At 34.3% G+C, this 18166-nt stretch overlaps 1 protein-coding gene across 1 annotated transcript in view; it reads right to left on the reverse strand.

The window, feature by feature from the left end:
• Positions 1-13826: 13826 nt before the first annotated feature.
• The window catches only part of LOC145681343 (uncharacterized), a 30242-nt gene continuing 25902 nt past the window's right edge, over positions 13827-18166 (reverse strand). The window contains exon 4 of the mRNA XM_081752999.1: positions 13827-13973. Within this exon, the coding sequence (XP_081609125.1) occupies positions 13827-13973 (147 nt within the window). The remainder of the gene's footprint in view (positions 13974-18166) is intronic.

The raw sequence follows: 18166 nt of genomic DNA on the forward strand, positions 1-18166 counted from the left end.
TACTCTTATGCAACCATATATATTTTACTATAGTGTGGGTTGCGGTTCATTCCTACGAAACCATTAGCTTCACTCTTCTTCGAAGTGAAGTCTGTAATGCGATTACTAATGATTTAATAATGGATTACTATGACATATTAATGGTTTACTCATAATATTGTAGTTAATTATTTAAATATTTGGAGATTATATAAAATCCCATTACTATACATAAAGTTACAACTGATAATTACATTTTTTATGATAAATGTTCAGAGTAGGCTACATTTCAAAGGAATAAAATATAAAATTTCCAAACCCAAAATAATGAAATGTCATAGATTAATTACTATAACAACGAAAGAGACCAGTAACTGATGACCCAAGATGAAGATGTCATAATACCGAATGCAAATGCAAGTATACTTAAACGACAGATAATTCCTTGAACACATTAAGACATCTTATATATCTTCTATTGCGCAATTAAAAAAATACATATACACTTTATATATTATATAATACACAAATAATAAATGTAGGCTGTTTAATTTATATATATTAAACATATATATTACTTTGCATAATTTAATGCCTACATAAACCCTTAGGAATGTCAAAATCCCTTCGTCTTCTGTCCTTCTTTCCCTATATGAGCACACACTGTACCCATTCACATCTTCTGAACATATGAAGTGATAAATCGTCAAACAAAATAACTTAACCATCCTACACACACACACAGACACACACATGTTGTTGCAGCTCCAAGATTTAAGAACACTGGAATTCTCTAAATGGCAATAGTATATGAAATATTTAATGGGATTAGTTACTACTCCCAGGAACGCTACTGTTCAAATGTTTGACCTAGAATGGAAGAAAAGAGTGGTGGGTATTTCTCTAAGATGTCAAGACAAGACTTTCGAATTTTATGCAACAGTTTGACTTCAGCAGAATTCTATATGAAAGGTTCAGAAGGAAGAACACAGGGATACGTAAGGACATAGCATACCTGTAGGTGGTACCACCGAGGTACTATCATTTCTAAATAGTAATAAATATATATTTAAAAGACCATAAATTAACACTTTTATTCTAAAGATCTTTTTATTTTAATAAATAAAGCTACGATAATTGAAGAGTTAATGTTCATTTAGAAGTGTTTTTGCTTGTCATTGAAGTTTACCGCTCCTTTTCATCGCCGAAGCTTTGTGAAACATGGAGTTACAGTTTAAGATGAACATTATTCACCATAATGCTTTCAATGTTCTCTCACTGAAAGTCTAATCTGCGACCACAACTATTAGACCTCGGACGCGGAAAAAGGAATTTGTGCACTTTTTGTTATTGCTGCTAAAATAACTAAACTAGAGATAATTACTATTTCATTATTACTCAAAACTCTGTTCAAATAAAAGACATAACTTCAGCTACCATAATTCAATATTCAAGCAATAGCTAGTAAAATTGCTACGTCTCCAATGCGGTTAGAGAGAGCCGTTAATATACCGGCGTTATAAGATCGGACATTCTCATAATAAATAACTAAACAATATGATACTAATCCTAATCCATCCCAGCCAAGGAGGATTCTAATTAAATTAGGAGAAATATTTAACAACACTATATACAGAAAGAAGATTATATTTGGTAATACTTAGAGGGATTAAGTTATAAGGTGTGGCCATTGCTGCGGAATCTAAACAGAAAAATATCAAAAGCTTAGAAAACTTGAAGCAAAACTACGATGAATATGGGATGAAAATAAATGTTAGACAGACCATCGTAATGGATATTGAAACGAAACGGTTTCTTTTAAGCACAGAAGTTAGAAGGAAAGAATATAGAACAGGTGGCTATTCTGGCACTTAAAAAGATATATTAGCGAAAACATCAAATGTTATGCGAAATAAAAGCATAAATAGGAAAGGTGATAGAAGATTTTAGAAGAAAAATCTATTTGTCGGTCTTTAAACCAAGAATTTAAAAATTACTTTTCAAGTATCTCGTGCGGAGCGTTGTAACTCTTCGAGGCTGAAAAATTAGGCCTCGACAACGATAAAAAAACAAGGGTATATGATGCTTTCGAAATATGAGTATGGAAAAATAGAAAACATTGAGTTGAACGGAAAACGAAATGGAATTGCTATATACCTATATTACGTTAGGAGTGAACAAAGCTGATTTAATTAAAAAGAAAATTGGTTAGGGCATTCAACAGAAGGAACTAAAAATCTCAAAAACAAAGTAAAAGACTACAATCGATGGAGCCAATAAAATGAACAACTGCTACGTGAAGATAGTTGAGTAGCATGAACATGGAAACTTCCCAGTTTGCTGCAAGGGACGTCCAAAGGCTGGTGAAATATCTATCATAATAATGACATTACATTTCCACAGTTCACCTATTTGCATAGATTTTTCCAAATTTTCTAACACCGTATTACTTTCTCACTTAACAGTCTTATCTTTATTGCAGAATTTTTTGCGTCTCAAAGACAGTCTTATTTGTCGAGAGTAATCACTTGCGCTACTAATATATGCTTTATTCTGGTTGACCTTGGTGAAATGCATCTTTTATGGTTATGTACAGTCTTAAAGAATGAAGTTACACCAAAGAAAAATAAAATGATTTGTTTCTTTTCCTTCCTTTGCTGCATCGTAAGTGCATACATGTGGGTGCATAACCTGTCCCGCTTCTTTCTCTTCACAAACAAACAAAGAACTAACGAAGAAGAAGACATATCTAAGCAGAAAAGTTTGGTCATGTCAACATCACCTGGTACTCGCTGAGTCAACAGTGTTCACTTTCACTGACGATAGCAGAAGAAACACAGCTGAGTAAATTTAGTAAGGACTGAGCAAACTTTCATTATCCTCAACCTGAACTGGCCTTCCATTTCTCACAAATAGCTACCTTACATTTTCATGAGTGAAAATGGGATACACTTTCTTGTGAGATTAATGATGCAACTACAAGGTATCTACGAAGTTTGAAAGAAAAGTAAGAACACATTACCACCACATAACTTTAAACCTTCTCGTGTATATATGGTTGGAGCACAAGCTTTCAGCACAAGAGATCCGGGGTCAGGTTACAAAGTTTTTGTTCTCAATATGTCCGGATAGAGGTTCTCAGTCTTCAAAATATTCTTTACAGTATTCTGTGGAAGACAGACGTAAACATCAGTAAGTCTCATGCATTTCTTAACACTGTTTAAGTAATAGTCTCTTTCCACTTGGGCGCAAAGCTGTCTATCGTCAATTGACCTTGTTTTCTAAATTTTTATCAATTTTTCAAATGCATTAAATACGTTTTAATCTGCCTGATGATCTTCACGAGATTTGCTGCAGCTTTCTTCTATGTCAATGCCTTTTGCGAACTGAATATTTTGATATTAATGAAATGAAATGAAGTTTCTAGTATAACGCCCCATAATGATCCACTGAGCATTGGGTGGCGGTGATGAATGCACCCTTCGGGCACATCCACATAATGAATATTTTATCAGGTTCAGAATTATTACCTACTTATATGAATAAACAGTCAAACAAATATATGCTTTTCTCCAAAATTAAAAAAAAAAGTAAAATATTCAAATCTAAAGTTGTAACCTAGCGTTAATTTGCCAAAAAAGTGATTGAGAAAGAAGGACAACCAATATTTCAAATATTAGGTTTATAACATACAAACCGTAGGTTGATACATTTAATAACAAATAGGAAATAGTTACTCCCGAAACAGAAAGTTCAATTTAACATATAATTTTAATACTTTTTCAACAGGTTCTGCTTTACAGTTAAATACGGAAAGGCAGCATATGAATAATTCACGTATGAATATAAAGTAACTTCTTATACTATGAATGAGTAGAATGACAAATAACTTAACAAATTTAACAAATTCAGATTGATTCCTTCTACTTCATACTTTCGAAATTTCTCCAATAAGTGATGTACTAACATGCTCGATTATTCTCACAATCATTCGAAAATTATAACGTTGTATATAACACTTGAAACAGTTTCCACCACCACGCCAAACATTCACTAGCCTCACTTACATACATTATTTTCCAATAACCCATAAACTTTAATTTCAAGAATCTGACTATAAAGTCGCTTCGTATGGACTTATCAGCCACGAGACAGAATTCCCTGTTTTCTTTTGCCGGTTATATTGATTGCTTCCACTTTTGTATTCAACTAAGTGTTGTTGGCTGTGATAAAATTTTAAACGGAGAATCTTAGTTCGATATAACTCCGGTATTGGTGCTGTTCCCAGAGGTAAAGCTCTATAAAGATTACAAACATTTTTATCAGATCGTTACAAAAGCCCGTTTGGTACAAAGAGGGAAAGCGCAGCTACTACTCAGCCACTCAAGTAAGCGCTCTAACACTAAGTCACTCGATAGTGATACAAAACTCTGGATTGGAATAAAATGGAGACAGGGATTTAGTATGCCAAATAAACGAAATAGCTGCATAAGATGGGAGAGGAACGGAAGTGAAAAGGGTAATATATATCAAAAATAGTTATTCATGATAAGTTTAGTACACCTCATATTGTGAAAAGGTAGAAAGGATAAATGTATTGGTTTCCAAGATATGACCATTACAGTAGTATTACAAACCGAAAATTATCAGAGGTGTTAGGAAATTTAAGAGTCCCTATCACTGCGAAATTAAAATACCGCTAATTTTACAATAATTATGTGATATCTTCAAATAGACAAATGATAATCGAAAAGTGGATCAAGACCTCCCTAGACGATGTTATTTTGCATGAGGTACCGTTATCACGAGTCAACTAGTAGCTTTCCGTTTGCTGTTATTTAGAAACGCTAGATTGGAATAAGTGCCGATTTTCTAAGTGGCTGGAAATCTAAAGCATATAAATGAGTCGTAATAACAGTATCTCACGCAAAATAATATTGTCTACGTAGATCTTGTTCCACTTTTTTATTATCTTTTATCTATTTGAAGATATTACGTAATTACTGTAAAATTAGCGGTATTTTAATTTCGCAGTGATGAGGCCTCTTAAGAAGTGTTATGAAGGACTGGAAATAAACATTGAAAAAACAAATCATTGCTGATCTGAATGAAATGGTGTTTGAATGATTGGAGAGATAAACGAAGGACTACTTTCAGATATTAACGAAGGTCTGAATGTAAACAAGAAATAAAAGCGAGGAAGTTAATTGCAAAAGTAAAGGAAAGTTTATTTCGTACGTCATCAAATAAATAATGACTAAAAAGTCGCATCAAATGTTGCAAGCTGAGTAAGTTAACGGAAGATATGGTTGTTTCGTAAGTTATACAAACTAATATGAACATGTTGAGTTGAGTTAACTTTACCTAGGTAGTTTAGCGTCCCTTTCAGCAACGAGGCTACATGAGACGTGGACCTACTGATTAACGTAGAATCCGAACCACATGAGCTCCCGCCGGGAATCGAACCCGGATCTCCCACGTCAAAGGCGCGTACTAAAATGAACATATCTGTGTTTGTTGCGTTAAAGATGTTAAGTCCAAAATGATGTAAACGTTTGAACTTAAAAACATTTTTATAATACTTTACGAAGAACAACTTGTGCAGAGATTAAAAACACTCAACACTTCGCCAGCAGTATAAAGCGCTTAATAAACTTTGTCTTTTAAGACTTTAAAAAAGCAGAAAATTTCCAATGCCAATCTTTGTCAAATGAATACGATTTATAATTTTGGATTTACCACCTTTCTCGCAGCAAACACAGATTATCATTTTGAACATATCTGCTTTAAATAGAAACAAAACGATCCGAAAGAAATATTTGGGAAAAAAGAAAACGAAATTAACAGAGATAAAGCACATCAAAATTCGGGGAAGAAATGTTAGAAGTTATTCCATTAGAACAGAAAATCTATTGAAACAGTTTTAACACATTATAAGAGTAAAGAAAGAATTGTGTGAAATAAAAGTCATAGGAAGTAAAGATAAGAGAAACGTGAATTTAAAAAAATGTATAAAACAGTAAAAAAAAATAAGGTTTTCATGGGAGACGGACTCCAAAGAAGAATCATAAGACTAGCACCTACCTATTCAGGTGAAATCAAAACCACTGTAATGCGTGCAATACTGTCCATTGGGAATCGAACCCATGAATTCCTGCAGAAAAGGTGCTCGTGAAGGAAACTCAACACGAAGTAAAGAAAGGAACACAGAAGTAAAGACACAAGTAACGAAATAATTTTAATGTTTGTATGTTCGTAATTGGTATCGTACAAAAGTTTATTTGTATAAATTATATATTCTAACTATTTCACTAATTGAATTGTCAAGTATTTTAAATATTTTCATGTAATACAAAAATCTGCTTTTTTTCAAAGTGATAATCCTAATCTTGAGCCACAGAGTTAATTAATAATGATTAAACTTCAAATGATAGTAAAAGAAAAGCGTCTTATCCACGTCTTTTAATTTTCTTTTCATTTTTCTCCTTCAGCGGTCGTAAATATATCTTGAAAGTAGTCATTTTGTTAACAAGGAAAGTTAAATGAAACGTTAACAGTGCGATAAAATTTAGGAACAGTTCGTGGTTATGATGAAAGTTAGGCGGAACGGTAGCAATGAAGACAAGAATATATAAAACTCTAAATAAGAATATATATAAACTCAGTAAGTGTAATATTAGTGTCTGGTTATCATGGAATTAACCAATTTTACTTGCTTTATTGCATGAAGTAAGAAGGATGTCTCTGCGAGCATTACACGTAGATTTCTTCACCCAACGATATTGCAGCATATACGACTATGACACAGTTTGAGTTTTACATAAAGTTTATTTTGAGACATGCAATGAGGTTCAATGATTAAACTTTTCAGTTTTCATCTCCTTATGTCCAATATTCAAGTGCCCAAATAGAGCACCGTGTTTCGGTAATGATCATGTCACAACAATATATTTAAAAAACTACAACTCAGTAACTATTTGTAATATTAGCCTAGTTTTCACGAAACCAACTTTTTGAGTATATTACTTGTAAATTCCCCTCCCCACAACACCCCATACCACACCATGACTTCCCATTTGGAACATTCCATGAGATCTAATAATTAGATTTTCCCATTTTCACCTCCAGGAGTCCAAATAATGCACACAATGTTGACGTCACAAAAATATATAATGGAAATCTCAGTAACTGCTTGGAATATTAACATGAAATCTTCACTATATTATCCCATTTTACCTGTCCTTTCATACAAGATGAGAATTGTTTCAGTAGGGTTTTTATTGTATTTTACCCTACCCTATAGCACCCCAGAACCGCACCTTGGCATTCCTTAAAATTTCTACATACATTTTCTCTAGTTTTAATACTTAGATTTTCCAGTTTTCAACTATTTACATCCAATCCTCCATTACAAAATGATGCAGGCACTGATTGCGTCATAAATAAATATACGCCGTTATATCTTAAGAACTGTTTACAATATTAAAGTCGGATTTTCGCTAAATAACCAGCTACACTTCGTTCTCTTTTAAATGAGATAAGAAACGTTTCACTGAGAGTAATAATTGTAGTCTCTTCTACTCCACGGCACCCCACAACTCCGCCGTGAAGCCCCCATTTTTTCACAAATTTTTTTCGGGATTTACAATGAGTTCAAATAGTAAGATTTTACAACTTTCACCCCTTTATACCCAATACCTAGCATCCCAAACTCGGCCGTTTTTGGTCGAAAAATGGTATATTTTTAATCGGAATTTGCAGCGTTTTCTTAATAGTGAGCGTCGCACTCAGTAAGGGCTAAGAAGGGCCCTTTTAGATGCAGCCAATAAAAATTAGAGAGCGGGAACTTGTGTCTATGGTATTCTAATTTTGTAAATTTTACGCAATCGAAACATGACAGGGACATGAATTCAGAAATATCTTGGATAGTTTAAAAAAAAGCATGATATGCAGAGGGATTCGAACTTCCTATGTATTGCGCTCTCGGCTATGACCACCAGACGGTTTCATAATGGCTTCTGGAAACCGAAATAGAAGAAGTGAATCTTCCACAGGACAAGCACGTGATCTTCAATACATATTGTGCACATACACTCAAAAATTGAAGTTTTAAAATTCTTGATTAAATCCTCCATCATGGTATATGAATTTTGAATAAATTGATGGGTGTGATGTCTCAGGATTTTATATTCCCTCTGGCTGTACACTTCATTTCATTATTTTCCCCTTTATCATCCCATTTCATTTTGCACGTCTCCTTTAGCCTAAAAGCAATAACAAGGGTACATTAAGCTACAACTTATCTTTTTAAGAAATACTTAATAGAGTTGGAATACTATATTTTTACAGTTGGCAATATTGAAAGTAATATGTATGGCTTCTTATTTCTACCACCAAGTTAAGAGTGGGGAATGATGAGCCTTGCCTCAACGGACCGAGTGCAACGATACTGTAACTTGAATTTCTACAACATCGGCATTTCTCAAATTAAAAATAATCTCCAGTAATTCCCATTACCGGCCGGAAGGGAACTAGCAGGTGAATGCAACAGAGTGACGAGTTGTAAAGCATAGACGCAATGAGGTAAGCTTTATGGATTGCATCGTCTCAGTTGAAGCGAGAATTCTAAATTCACAAGTGTAGCCAATGCTCTCAGCGGAATAAGGAGACGGAACTCTAATGCTCATTAATGCAAGCTATCAGAAACACTAATCCCTGTCAACTGCATTTGCATTCAGGGTTAAATTAATTTTCTGTAGAATATTGGAAATTGGGAGTGTTCTCTATTGATGATTATTTAACACTACGTTGATCAACCAGTTTAACTCAGCCTTTAAACAATGAAGACGAAAACTCTACAGAATTTTCAGTTGCCACATTTCCTTTGCACAAAGCATCCACAAAACTAATTGCATCCGTTATAAACACGTCTAATCTGCTTATTATATGAATTAAAAGAAGTGAATAACTTCTAAATATTTTATTTACGTGCTTCTTTTAATTAAGAATGTAATAATGCTTTTCTTAGCTATTTTCTGCATTTCTTCATTCCCTTTGGATTCCACTCGAAACGATTATTTCCTCCCCCTTCCAGAAATAGAGTATGTCACTGTTAGAAGTATGAGCGTCAGGGTTAAGGAGAAGATAAACAAAAATAGATTCAATCTCCTACTTTACTTTAAAGCAAAGCTATTTAAAGCAAACATCATTGATACACCGTTAATAAACAGCATTTGATACTCATAATGATTATCATCTTGATCACATTGACCATGATTACACTTGATATTAACTTAAATTGTTGTTAAACCAAGATTATTTCAACCTGTTGATAGTTACATATAAACATCGATCACTTTTAGTATTCAGTAAAATTGTCACATTAGGAAACCAGGGGGTAGGGTTGCCATATTACCCGATTTTAGCGTGTACCACCCGATTTTCAGGTCCTATATTTGTCCCCCGTTTAATAATCTTTTAATCACGAAAAACCACCCGCTTTTTTGGATTGGAGAAAGATCTAAGACTACTTTGTTGATAAAAAGTGGTTATATTCACAACTCAGTTGTTGAAAGAATATTTCCTCTGCTAAATATCTAGCGGACAGTTGACAGAAACAAAATGAACATAGAAACTGTCAAATTACTACTACTGTTTTGTGCAATATGAAAGACGTATCATGCACAGAATTTTATTATAAGATTTTATGCAATCGAGATTTTTTTTAAAGAAAATTAAATGGAGAAAAAAAATATGTAAAAATGTGGCATAATCATACACATTTTGGTTCAACTCATGAATACTAATGTATGATCTCGTGGATGCGTATTTCTTTGATGACTATTCTGTCAAGTTCAGCTGAACAATTCTATGTTTTTACTTAGCCTATGTGTTCACCTAGTCTTTATATATTCAGAATCGATTGCATATTGAATTACTGTACCCTTTAGCATTTTGTTTATAATCAGATTCATTATTAATATTTTCAACAAACTTAAAAGGTTCGTTACTGAATTCTCTATGTCTGTCCGTCTGTCTGTCTGTCTGTCCATCTGTCTGTTATTTGCGGTTTTTACAATTTTGAACCCTGCATTCGATAGAGCATCAAAAACTATCAGAGAAAGTGATTAAATTTTTTGGGTCACTCTTACCATTCCCGAGATATTGGCCAAAAAATGCCGACTTCCAGAGATTTAAGGAGCCATATCTCGGGAACCGTAAGTCATAGAGAGATCACATTAGTGTTGATCAATGTCTGAAATGATGGTAAATAGTTTGATACCAAATATTAATTGGTGGCCACTGGCCAACTGGCCACTGGTTTGGCATATTGGTACCAAAATGTTTATTTTTCTCTCAGGTATTGATTAACACCAATATCATCTCTCTATGACTTACCGTTTCTGTGATATTGGCCAAAAAACGGCCAATTTCTAGATATTTAAGAAGCCATAGCTCGTAAACCATAAGCTGTAGAGAGATGATACTGATGTTGATCAATACCTAAGAGAATGGTAAATAATTTGGTACCAAATAGTAACTTGTGGCCACTGTTCAACTGGCCACTGGTTTGGCCAATGACCAGTTGGCCGGTGGCCACCAATTATTATCGTTACCAAAATGTTTACCATACTCTTAGGGATTGATTAACACCAATATCATCTCTCTATAACTTACCGTTCCCGTGATATTGGCCAAAAAGTTGACAATTTCTAGATATTTAAGGAGCCATATGAAACGTGAACTTTAAAGTGAAACTCGATATTGGTGTCTATTTCGAATGAATCTAACATCCTGAGCATGAATATGAGGTTCAAGTTGCCATTAGCTCCCCGTAAGTACCTCGCTTAATGATACCTGAAGATTCACTGTGAGCTGTCATCTAGTAGAGTAAATGTTATCTACCAGGTATACTTATAGTGCCCAATCGAGGTAAAAGCACCTCAGCTGCGAAGAGAATAAACATCAACAACAATATGCAGTATAATGTAATGTAATCTTTGTTGTGGTGTCCGTGGCGGTATAGAACAGTTCGCATTACATTTTCTTATATTTCTTGGATGAAAAGTTTCTCTCATTGAAATCTCGATTTCAATCAAAGGGTTTATTAAATTATATTCTTGTTGATGGTTGTTCTTTTCCCAGATGAGGTGTTATCACACTGATTGGACACTGCCCTATAGGTATATGTAACAGTAATTTTTACATGACAGCCCACATTGAGGCTTCAGGAACTCTCAAATGCATGCCTTACCAACGGGGAAGAGGTTCATGAACACATTCCTATTTGTAGAGTTCTGAAAGGTAAACCAATAGCCACTGAGAAAGAAATGCAATTGAGTTCTGTTCTTAAAATTCCTTCTGACAATGCGGAATTTTTGGTTCGGGCAGAAAAGCAATTGGTTGTGGGTTCCACGAACACCCCCTTGGTACCATAAGAGTTAATATCTATCTTACTAAATTAAGCTATAGTGTACAGGGTTTGTACGGAAAGTCGTAGGACTGAATTTTTTAAAATATATATATACACAATTTTGACATATCGACTTAAGAGTTTTCAAAATATGCCCCTTCTGCATCAATACAGCGTTTCCAGTGACTTTGCCAATCATTGAAGGCTTCCTGGGAAGCACAAACTGGAATAGTGTTCAGTTCCCTAGTTACGGTCTTTTAAATGGCCTGGGCCGAGTCGTGGTGCTGTCCTTTAATGACCCTTTTCAGTCAGAGGAAGAGGAAGAAGTCTGCAGAAGCGACATAGGGCCTGTAGGGTGGGTGGGAACGTTGTGTGATGCCATGTTTGGTCAGAAAGTCCATGACAGCAAAGGGGGTGTGGCTCGGGGCATTGTAGTGATGAAGCTTCGATGATCCAGCGATTGCTGGACGGACGCGGGCGACTTGTTTTCAGAGTATTTCAAATACTTCCATGTAGAATGCAGCACTCACAGTCTTGACCAGGCAGTACAAACTCTCTGCGAACCACTTCTTTGCAGTCAAAAAACATCATCATCAACAATTTCATTTTCGACTTGCTCATGCGGGCTTTTTTCGGGCGACCCATGGCATTACTTCCATAAGCAGTCTTAATCATGTCATGGGTCTCACTTGTAGTTTTAACCAGTTTGACGCACAATTTCACCGCGTAACGCTGCTCTACAAATAATTCATTGTGGAGACGACAAAGCACCTTGAAAGAAATTCACGTTAAACTCGATCTACACTCCCTGAAAGCTTAGAGACGATTGAGAACTGGTGCACTGGTAGTTAATACCCCACCACCACCCATCCAGCGCAGTAACATTCAACTCTTTCGGCGGAAAAAAATCAGTCCTACTACTTCCCGGAAAACCCCTGTATATCACTTTATGTTTTCTGCAATTAACATAAACACTATAAAATTTATGTTACAATGTTTTCTTTTTTAAAAATGGACTCCTTTTCTTTAAATACCTCTTCAAGATGTTCATTACAATACAAAACAAATATTTATCATGGACTGGAATTGTTTTTAATGTTATATATCAATACATGAGGCAGGAAATGATGAAACCACCTGATTGCCCAGCCTGTCCTACCACAACGGTATGTCGCATACTCGGTAGTCTATTGTGTGTACGTATGTTCAGTGTCCTAAGAATGTGTATATTCTTGGCTTTGATCCTTCATTTGTAACTGTCATTTTCAGTTTGATATTGATTACACTGGGTAACAAATTTTGACCAACTTTATGTTTATCTGATTTCTTTTCTTTTTTAATATCGGTGGGTGGTACTAATAACGTGCATAACATTAGTTTTCCAGAAATGTCAAAAATTGTCTTAAAATTCGTCTTTAACCCTTAGAAATCGGGTAATTTGTAGACTTTTCCCTCCATTTTTCGTCAAAGCGTAATAACTAAGAAACCATTTGCCCTAACACAACCGCTTATGTCTTGCTTTTTAAGCAAAGGAACAGGCTTTTAAACTGTGTAAGTTTATTTGCAATATTACATGTGAAAGGAAATTTATTCAACAAATTTTGAGAAAATTCTTAATATTTCATCAAAATTAAGTATTTTTATTTCAGCAGTTGGCAACACTGTTTGTACAGTTAGTCAAATTACATAAGATATTTTTTTTGATCAGACATTGATTCTGTAAGTTTTAAATTGGTATTCACGAGAGACACAAAATGTTGGGGACAAAAATAGAAATTTGGTTATGAAATCAACTGGATCGTGACAAAGAAAAATAAAAAAAAGTCATTTTTCATTTCCGTGTAATAGTTCCTAACCTTTATTTACAACTAAAATATATTACATTTCTAACACTTTTCGTACGCAGAAGAAGGGAATATTAAATGGCTCTTCTATATAAGCCGCAGTTTTGGCCCGGTTTTGATTTTTATCGAGAAATTTAGAGCTAATTGCTATCTTACAATATGGTTCACTGAAGAAATTATGCAGAATTAACTTAGTCACTATGGAGTACAAACACAGCGTACAAAATAATAATAATTAAAAAACTTAGCAAAAATATATCCATTTTCACTACAAGCACATAATGCATAACATTTTAAAAATAAGCACGCTTGCTTTCTCGCTTGTGGGAAGCTGATTTGTCATCAGAAATCAATGTTCAAATGTAATCAATCTCCCATCATCGCGGTGTCCCAACGCCCTTGGTATCTTCTTTCCATTTGTTCAATGTATTGATGAACATTCATTCTTTCCATTGTTTTCACTCACATCTGCTAAATTTGGACGGAAAAAACAAAAAATGCAATTTCAACGACATTCTGTAACCCAAATTGCGATATAGGTCAATCAAAGAATCTATTAACTCCCTATAATTTTCACTCCACTCCTATTTTTACCAAGAACCTTGCACTACCGTCCTAAAAGCTTCCCAAGTACTTCTTTCCTCTCGAGTCATTCTATTCTGAAGTTCTTCAGACTGAAGCATCACACGTATCTGTGGGCCAGTAAATACGCCAGCTGTGATTTTAGCGTCCGTTAACTGTGGAAACATTTATAATGCTCTAACAAACTGTTTTACAAGTTCTAATTTTATGTGGAGTGGTAGCAGTAAGATTTTTTCTCTTTCAACTAAAGGTTCATGTATGACATTGTGAGTGCCAGGAAGTAAATGTTTCCTTTCTGGCCACACCTTGAGTGTATAATGACAGTCAGTAACTCTGCTATCCCAAAGGCAAAGAAAACACGAATATTTAGTATTGCTACTCTGAAAACCTAGAAGAAAACCGATCATTTAAAATCTCCTCTAATATCCCATTTATATTTTTGATACTCAATCTTTTCCAACAATAATTTCACGTTTTCGTAGTCTTCCTTCATGTGAACTGTGTGTGCAAATGATACAGAGGGATTCACATTTCCATTGTGCAGAAGAACTGCCTTCAAACTTCTAGATGAACTGTCTATGAAAAGACGCCACTTCTCTGATTGATGTGGGAAACCGATAGCTTCAAATAGACCACTAACGTCATGACAATAACACACACACTTCCTTCCATTTTGAAGAATTGTGAAAAAGTCTTATGCCTTTTCCTATATTTTGATATTTTACATGTTGGAAGGAGAAAATTCGACTCATTTAAACGTGAAGCAAGAAGTTCTGCCTTTGATTTGGGAAGATCTAAATCTCTTATCAAGTCATCAAGTTCTTGCTGATTAAGCAAATGTGGTTCCTTTTTCCTGGTTTCATGCGAAAAACTAATATTAAGATCGGAAGATTCCTCTGGCTCTCCTTCCGATGACAATATCTCTGGTGGTTTAGGTACGGGAAGTTCGTCACTGTGTGGAACTGGAGCAATGAATGAAGGTAAACTGGGGTATTCTATTTTTCTCCTATTCTTTCTGTTTTTATAGTGTGTCACGTCAACTGAACAGAAGTAGCAGTCATTGTAGTGATTAGTAGGCTCTCTCCAAATTCGAGGAATGGCAAATGGCATACACTTTCTGGTTCCCCGCAACTAACCTTCTAATGTAGAGCTTCAACTACCGCAACACACATGAGGAACCCAATGTTTGTCTTGATCACCTACGGGCACTCGAAAGTAAGCTTCATATGAGCACAGAACTTTGTTCCAAGCACAATGTTATATTTAAGTTGTTTGGGGCTTATGTAATATTCACAAACATAACAAAATGAGTCTGCTGACATTTTATCTTCCACACAGCACGTAGTAAAATTAAATCAAATGCCACTGATATAATATAGTTACCACTATAGTTACTCGATACTGTATGCAACTGTTTTTTTTTTAATATTGAAGGGGTAGGAATTGGCAGGTTACACTTTATTAATCGATTTTCATTTCAAAATTGATAAGTGTCTCCTAACCCTAGCCATTAGAGGGTTAAGCCTTCTCTTCGGCACAGAATTTGCAACTGGCTATCCAAGTAGTGTCATATAGAAATTTACTGACTTTACTTAAGTAAAAGTTAATATTTCTTGTAAAGGTAAGGGGAAAAATAAGAAATAATATTTTTCTAGAGAGTTATTTTCATTCAAAATAAATGCTGTATTCAAAATTTATAATCATTGAACGCATATGTTATAAAACGGAACTTGCTAATTAATCCACAAGAGTTTGTTCTGTGTTGTCAACTATGGACAGCCGAAGTAAAGGCTAAAATTCTTTCTCTAAAATGGCGCTCTTGAACAAAAGACGATTTTGTAAAATTCCTTCCAAACAATCGACATTTGAGGAAAACTAACACCAAATTCGTAATTAGCACGCCAAAATCATTCGGTAAATGTAAAATCATTAAGATAAACAATTTCTTGTTGAGCAGTGTTATTATAGAGCAAAAAGGATAACAGCGATAAACGGCTTTTTAACATGATCCCAATATCCAAGGAATAACTTCCATCTGTTATCTTACTTCTTTGTTCAATTCATAAAAATATTGTGCGTTAACGTATGTTCGTATAAAATATTGTGTTGATTCCTACTTTTAAGAAAGAGTTACACACAGTTGTAATGAGGATAAGCATTTGAGACACACTGTACTTAGATTTCCGTTTATTCAACGTTACCATTTTGAATAACTTGGTCGCTGTCGTCTGGAGAGAAGAAATGCTGGAGACGGGTGAAGCAATCGTCTGCTGAGCACCAATTACTTGGTTTATAAAGGCCATCGAGTTGAATCAGCAGGAGTTCAACGATTGCAATCAACAGCTCTCAACCTTCTACGGGATTTCCTCATCACCTCCCTCAATGAACTCTGTTATTTAGGATTTTGTCCCTACTTTGTTTTTCCCGTATGGTCTCAAAGATCTCTGCGCTATTCAGCTGTCATGTTACAGTCATATTGACTTCTGTTAAGATTGTATTAACTGATCTCATTCTTCATTAATTCATCCAAGCTTAAGCAAGTTTGTTCTTCGACTAAACAATGAATTGTATGTATATCCATTTAAACATACCTTTCGTAAATCTTATCCAGTTCTGATTAAATTAGGCATTGTTTTATTAAGACTTAGGAAAATTCTGCTATACGAGGGGTAAAGTGAAGCCAAAGATGAAACTTTCATATTTTTATAATAATATCGATTTTTACGTCTAACTTTCGTCAACATAATTCAATTTTAATGCAGTACGTTTAATATTTTCTTTGAGACATCAAATCACCTTCTCATTTGTAGTTGAAATAGGTCAAGAATAAAAGGAATTTAAAGACCAAAATTAGCCCCAAATTTCAAGCTTCTATAAGTAATACTTAGTATATTAACAAGATAATTTTCCATTTTGCAAAAAATATTCGAATTTATGAAATATAATGCGTATTTTCATTGAGATTGGCAATCATGTTCATAGATTTGTGAATGTGTCTCTTTCAGAATATACAAAAAAATAACATATTTCATACTACGTTTCGTGAAAATCGTCCAATGTTCATGTAACACACATTACATGACGTAACACATGATGTGACACGTAATACATGACATAAATCAATTTGCAGCTACATAATAAATCTCTAAAATTACAAGTATTAGAATGTTTGCGGTATGAGCATTGTTTTTTGCATTTTAGTCATCGATTTCAGTTTGCTAGGACATTTGTAAAATATATATATATATATATATAAATATAAATATATATATATATATATATATATATATATATATATATATATATATGTATGTATGTATGTATGTATGTATGTATATATATATTTCCCTATGGAAGTATATACTGTGCCTAGGTATACAAAAAAGCCTCTATTTAATTGAAAAACTTGTGTTGTTTATAGTTTTATAGTTTACATTTCAGTAAATGCTGATGATGTTTTATCTATAAACTAATACACATATATACTATATACTGTATATAATTATTATTATTACTGCAGTTTTTTTACGAAGTTACACTTAAGCAAGTAAGAAATTCGACATACGAAAGATTCAACTGAACTTACGTCAAATACTAAATGCTTCTGATACACATTAGTTATGTAAAACAGAAGTTACTGTGCAAGAAAAGTACAATTCGGTGGGTTTCTTTTCTCTCAAACACCAGTATCAGTACGTAACAATCTTAAGACCATCGAGAATCTTACTTTTTTCGTTATTCTTATCCTATAATATAAATCTATGTTCGGGCCGCGGTGGCTCAGTAGTACAGCGTTCACCTCTGGTGTTTGGGGTCCCGGGTTCGATCCCAGCCCCCGCCAACTGAACTTTGTGGTTGTCAAACACCGTGTGCGTGGGTTTTCTCGGGGTTCTCCCGTTTCCTCTTACTTTCTTCATTTGATTCATTACACATCATCACCTTCTCTTTTAGCCTAACCGGCATAATCGTGGGATATAAAACTCTAAGATTTCATTTCATTTTCATAAATTTATACTTGGTTCTTTTTTTGCTTTCTCCTTGGCCATATTTATTATGTTAATTAATTCCAGTTATTCCTAATGTTTTCTGTTTCTTTATGTTTTAATAGTCTACGGAAATTATTCTTGTGTTTATAATCCTTCCTCATCTTCTTTTTTCCTTCCTTCTATTTATTGCTTTAATATATTTTCGGGTAGAATTACAATAGTACAAGTGTTTTCCAACATGTAATATGCGTACCTACCTTTGGTAGTACGTGAGCCACTTTTTGTGTATTTACGACTGATGCTCGTATTAATGTGCTTGGGTGGTACGCCAGTTGAAAAGCTTGAGAATCACGGCTCTACTA

The sequence above is a fragment of the Thermobia domestica genome, chromosome 3 (assembly GCF_964235325.1).
Source record: "Thermobia domestica chromosome 3, izTheDome1.hap1.1, whole genome shotgun sequence".
NCBI lineage: Eukaryota > Metazoa > Arthropoda > Insecta > Zygentoma > Lepismatidae > Thermobia > Thermobia domestica.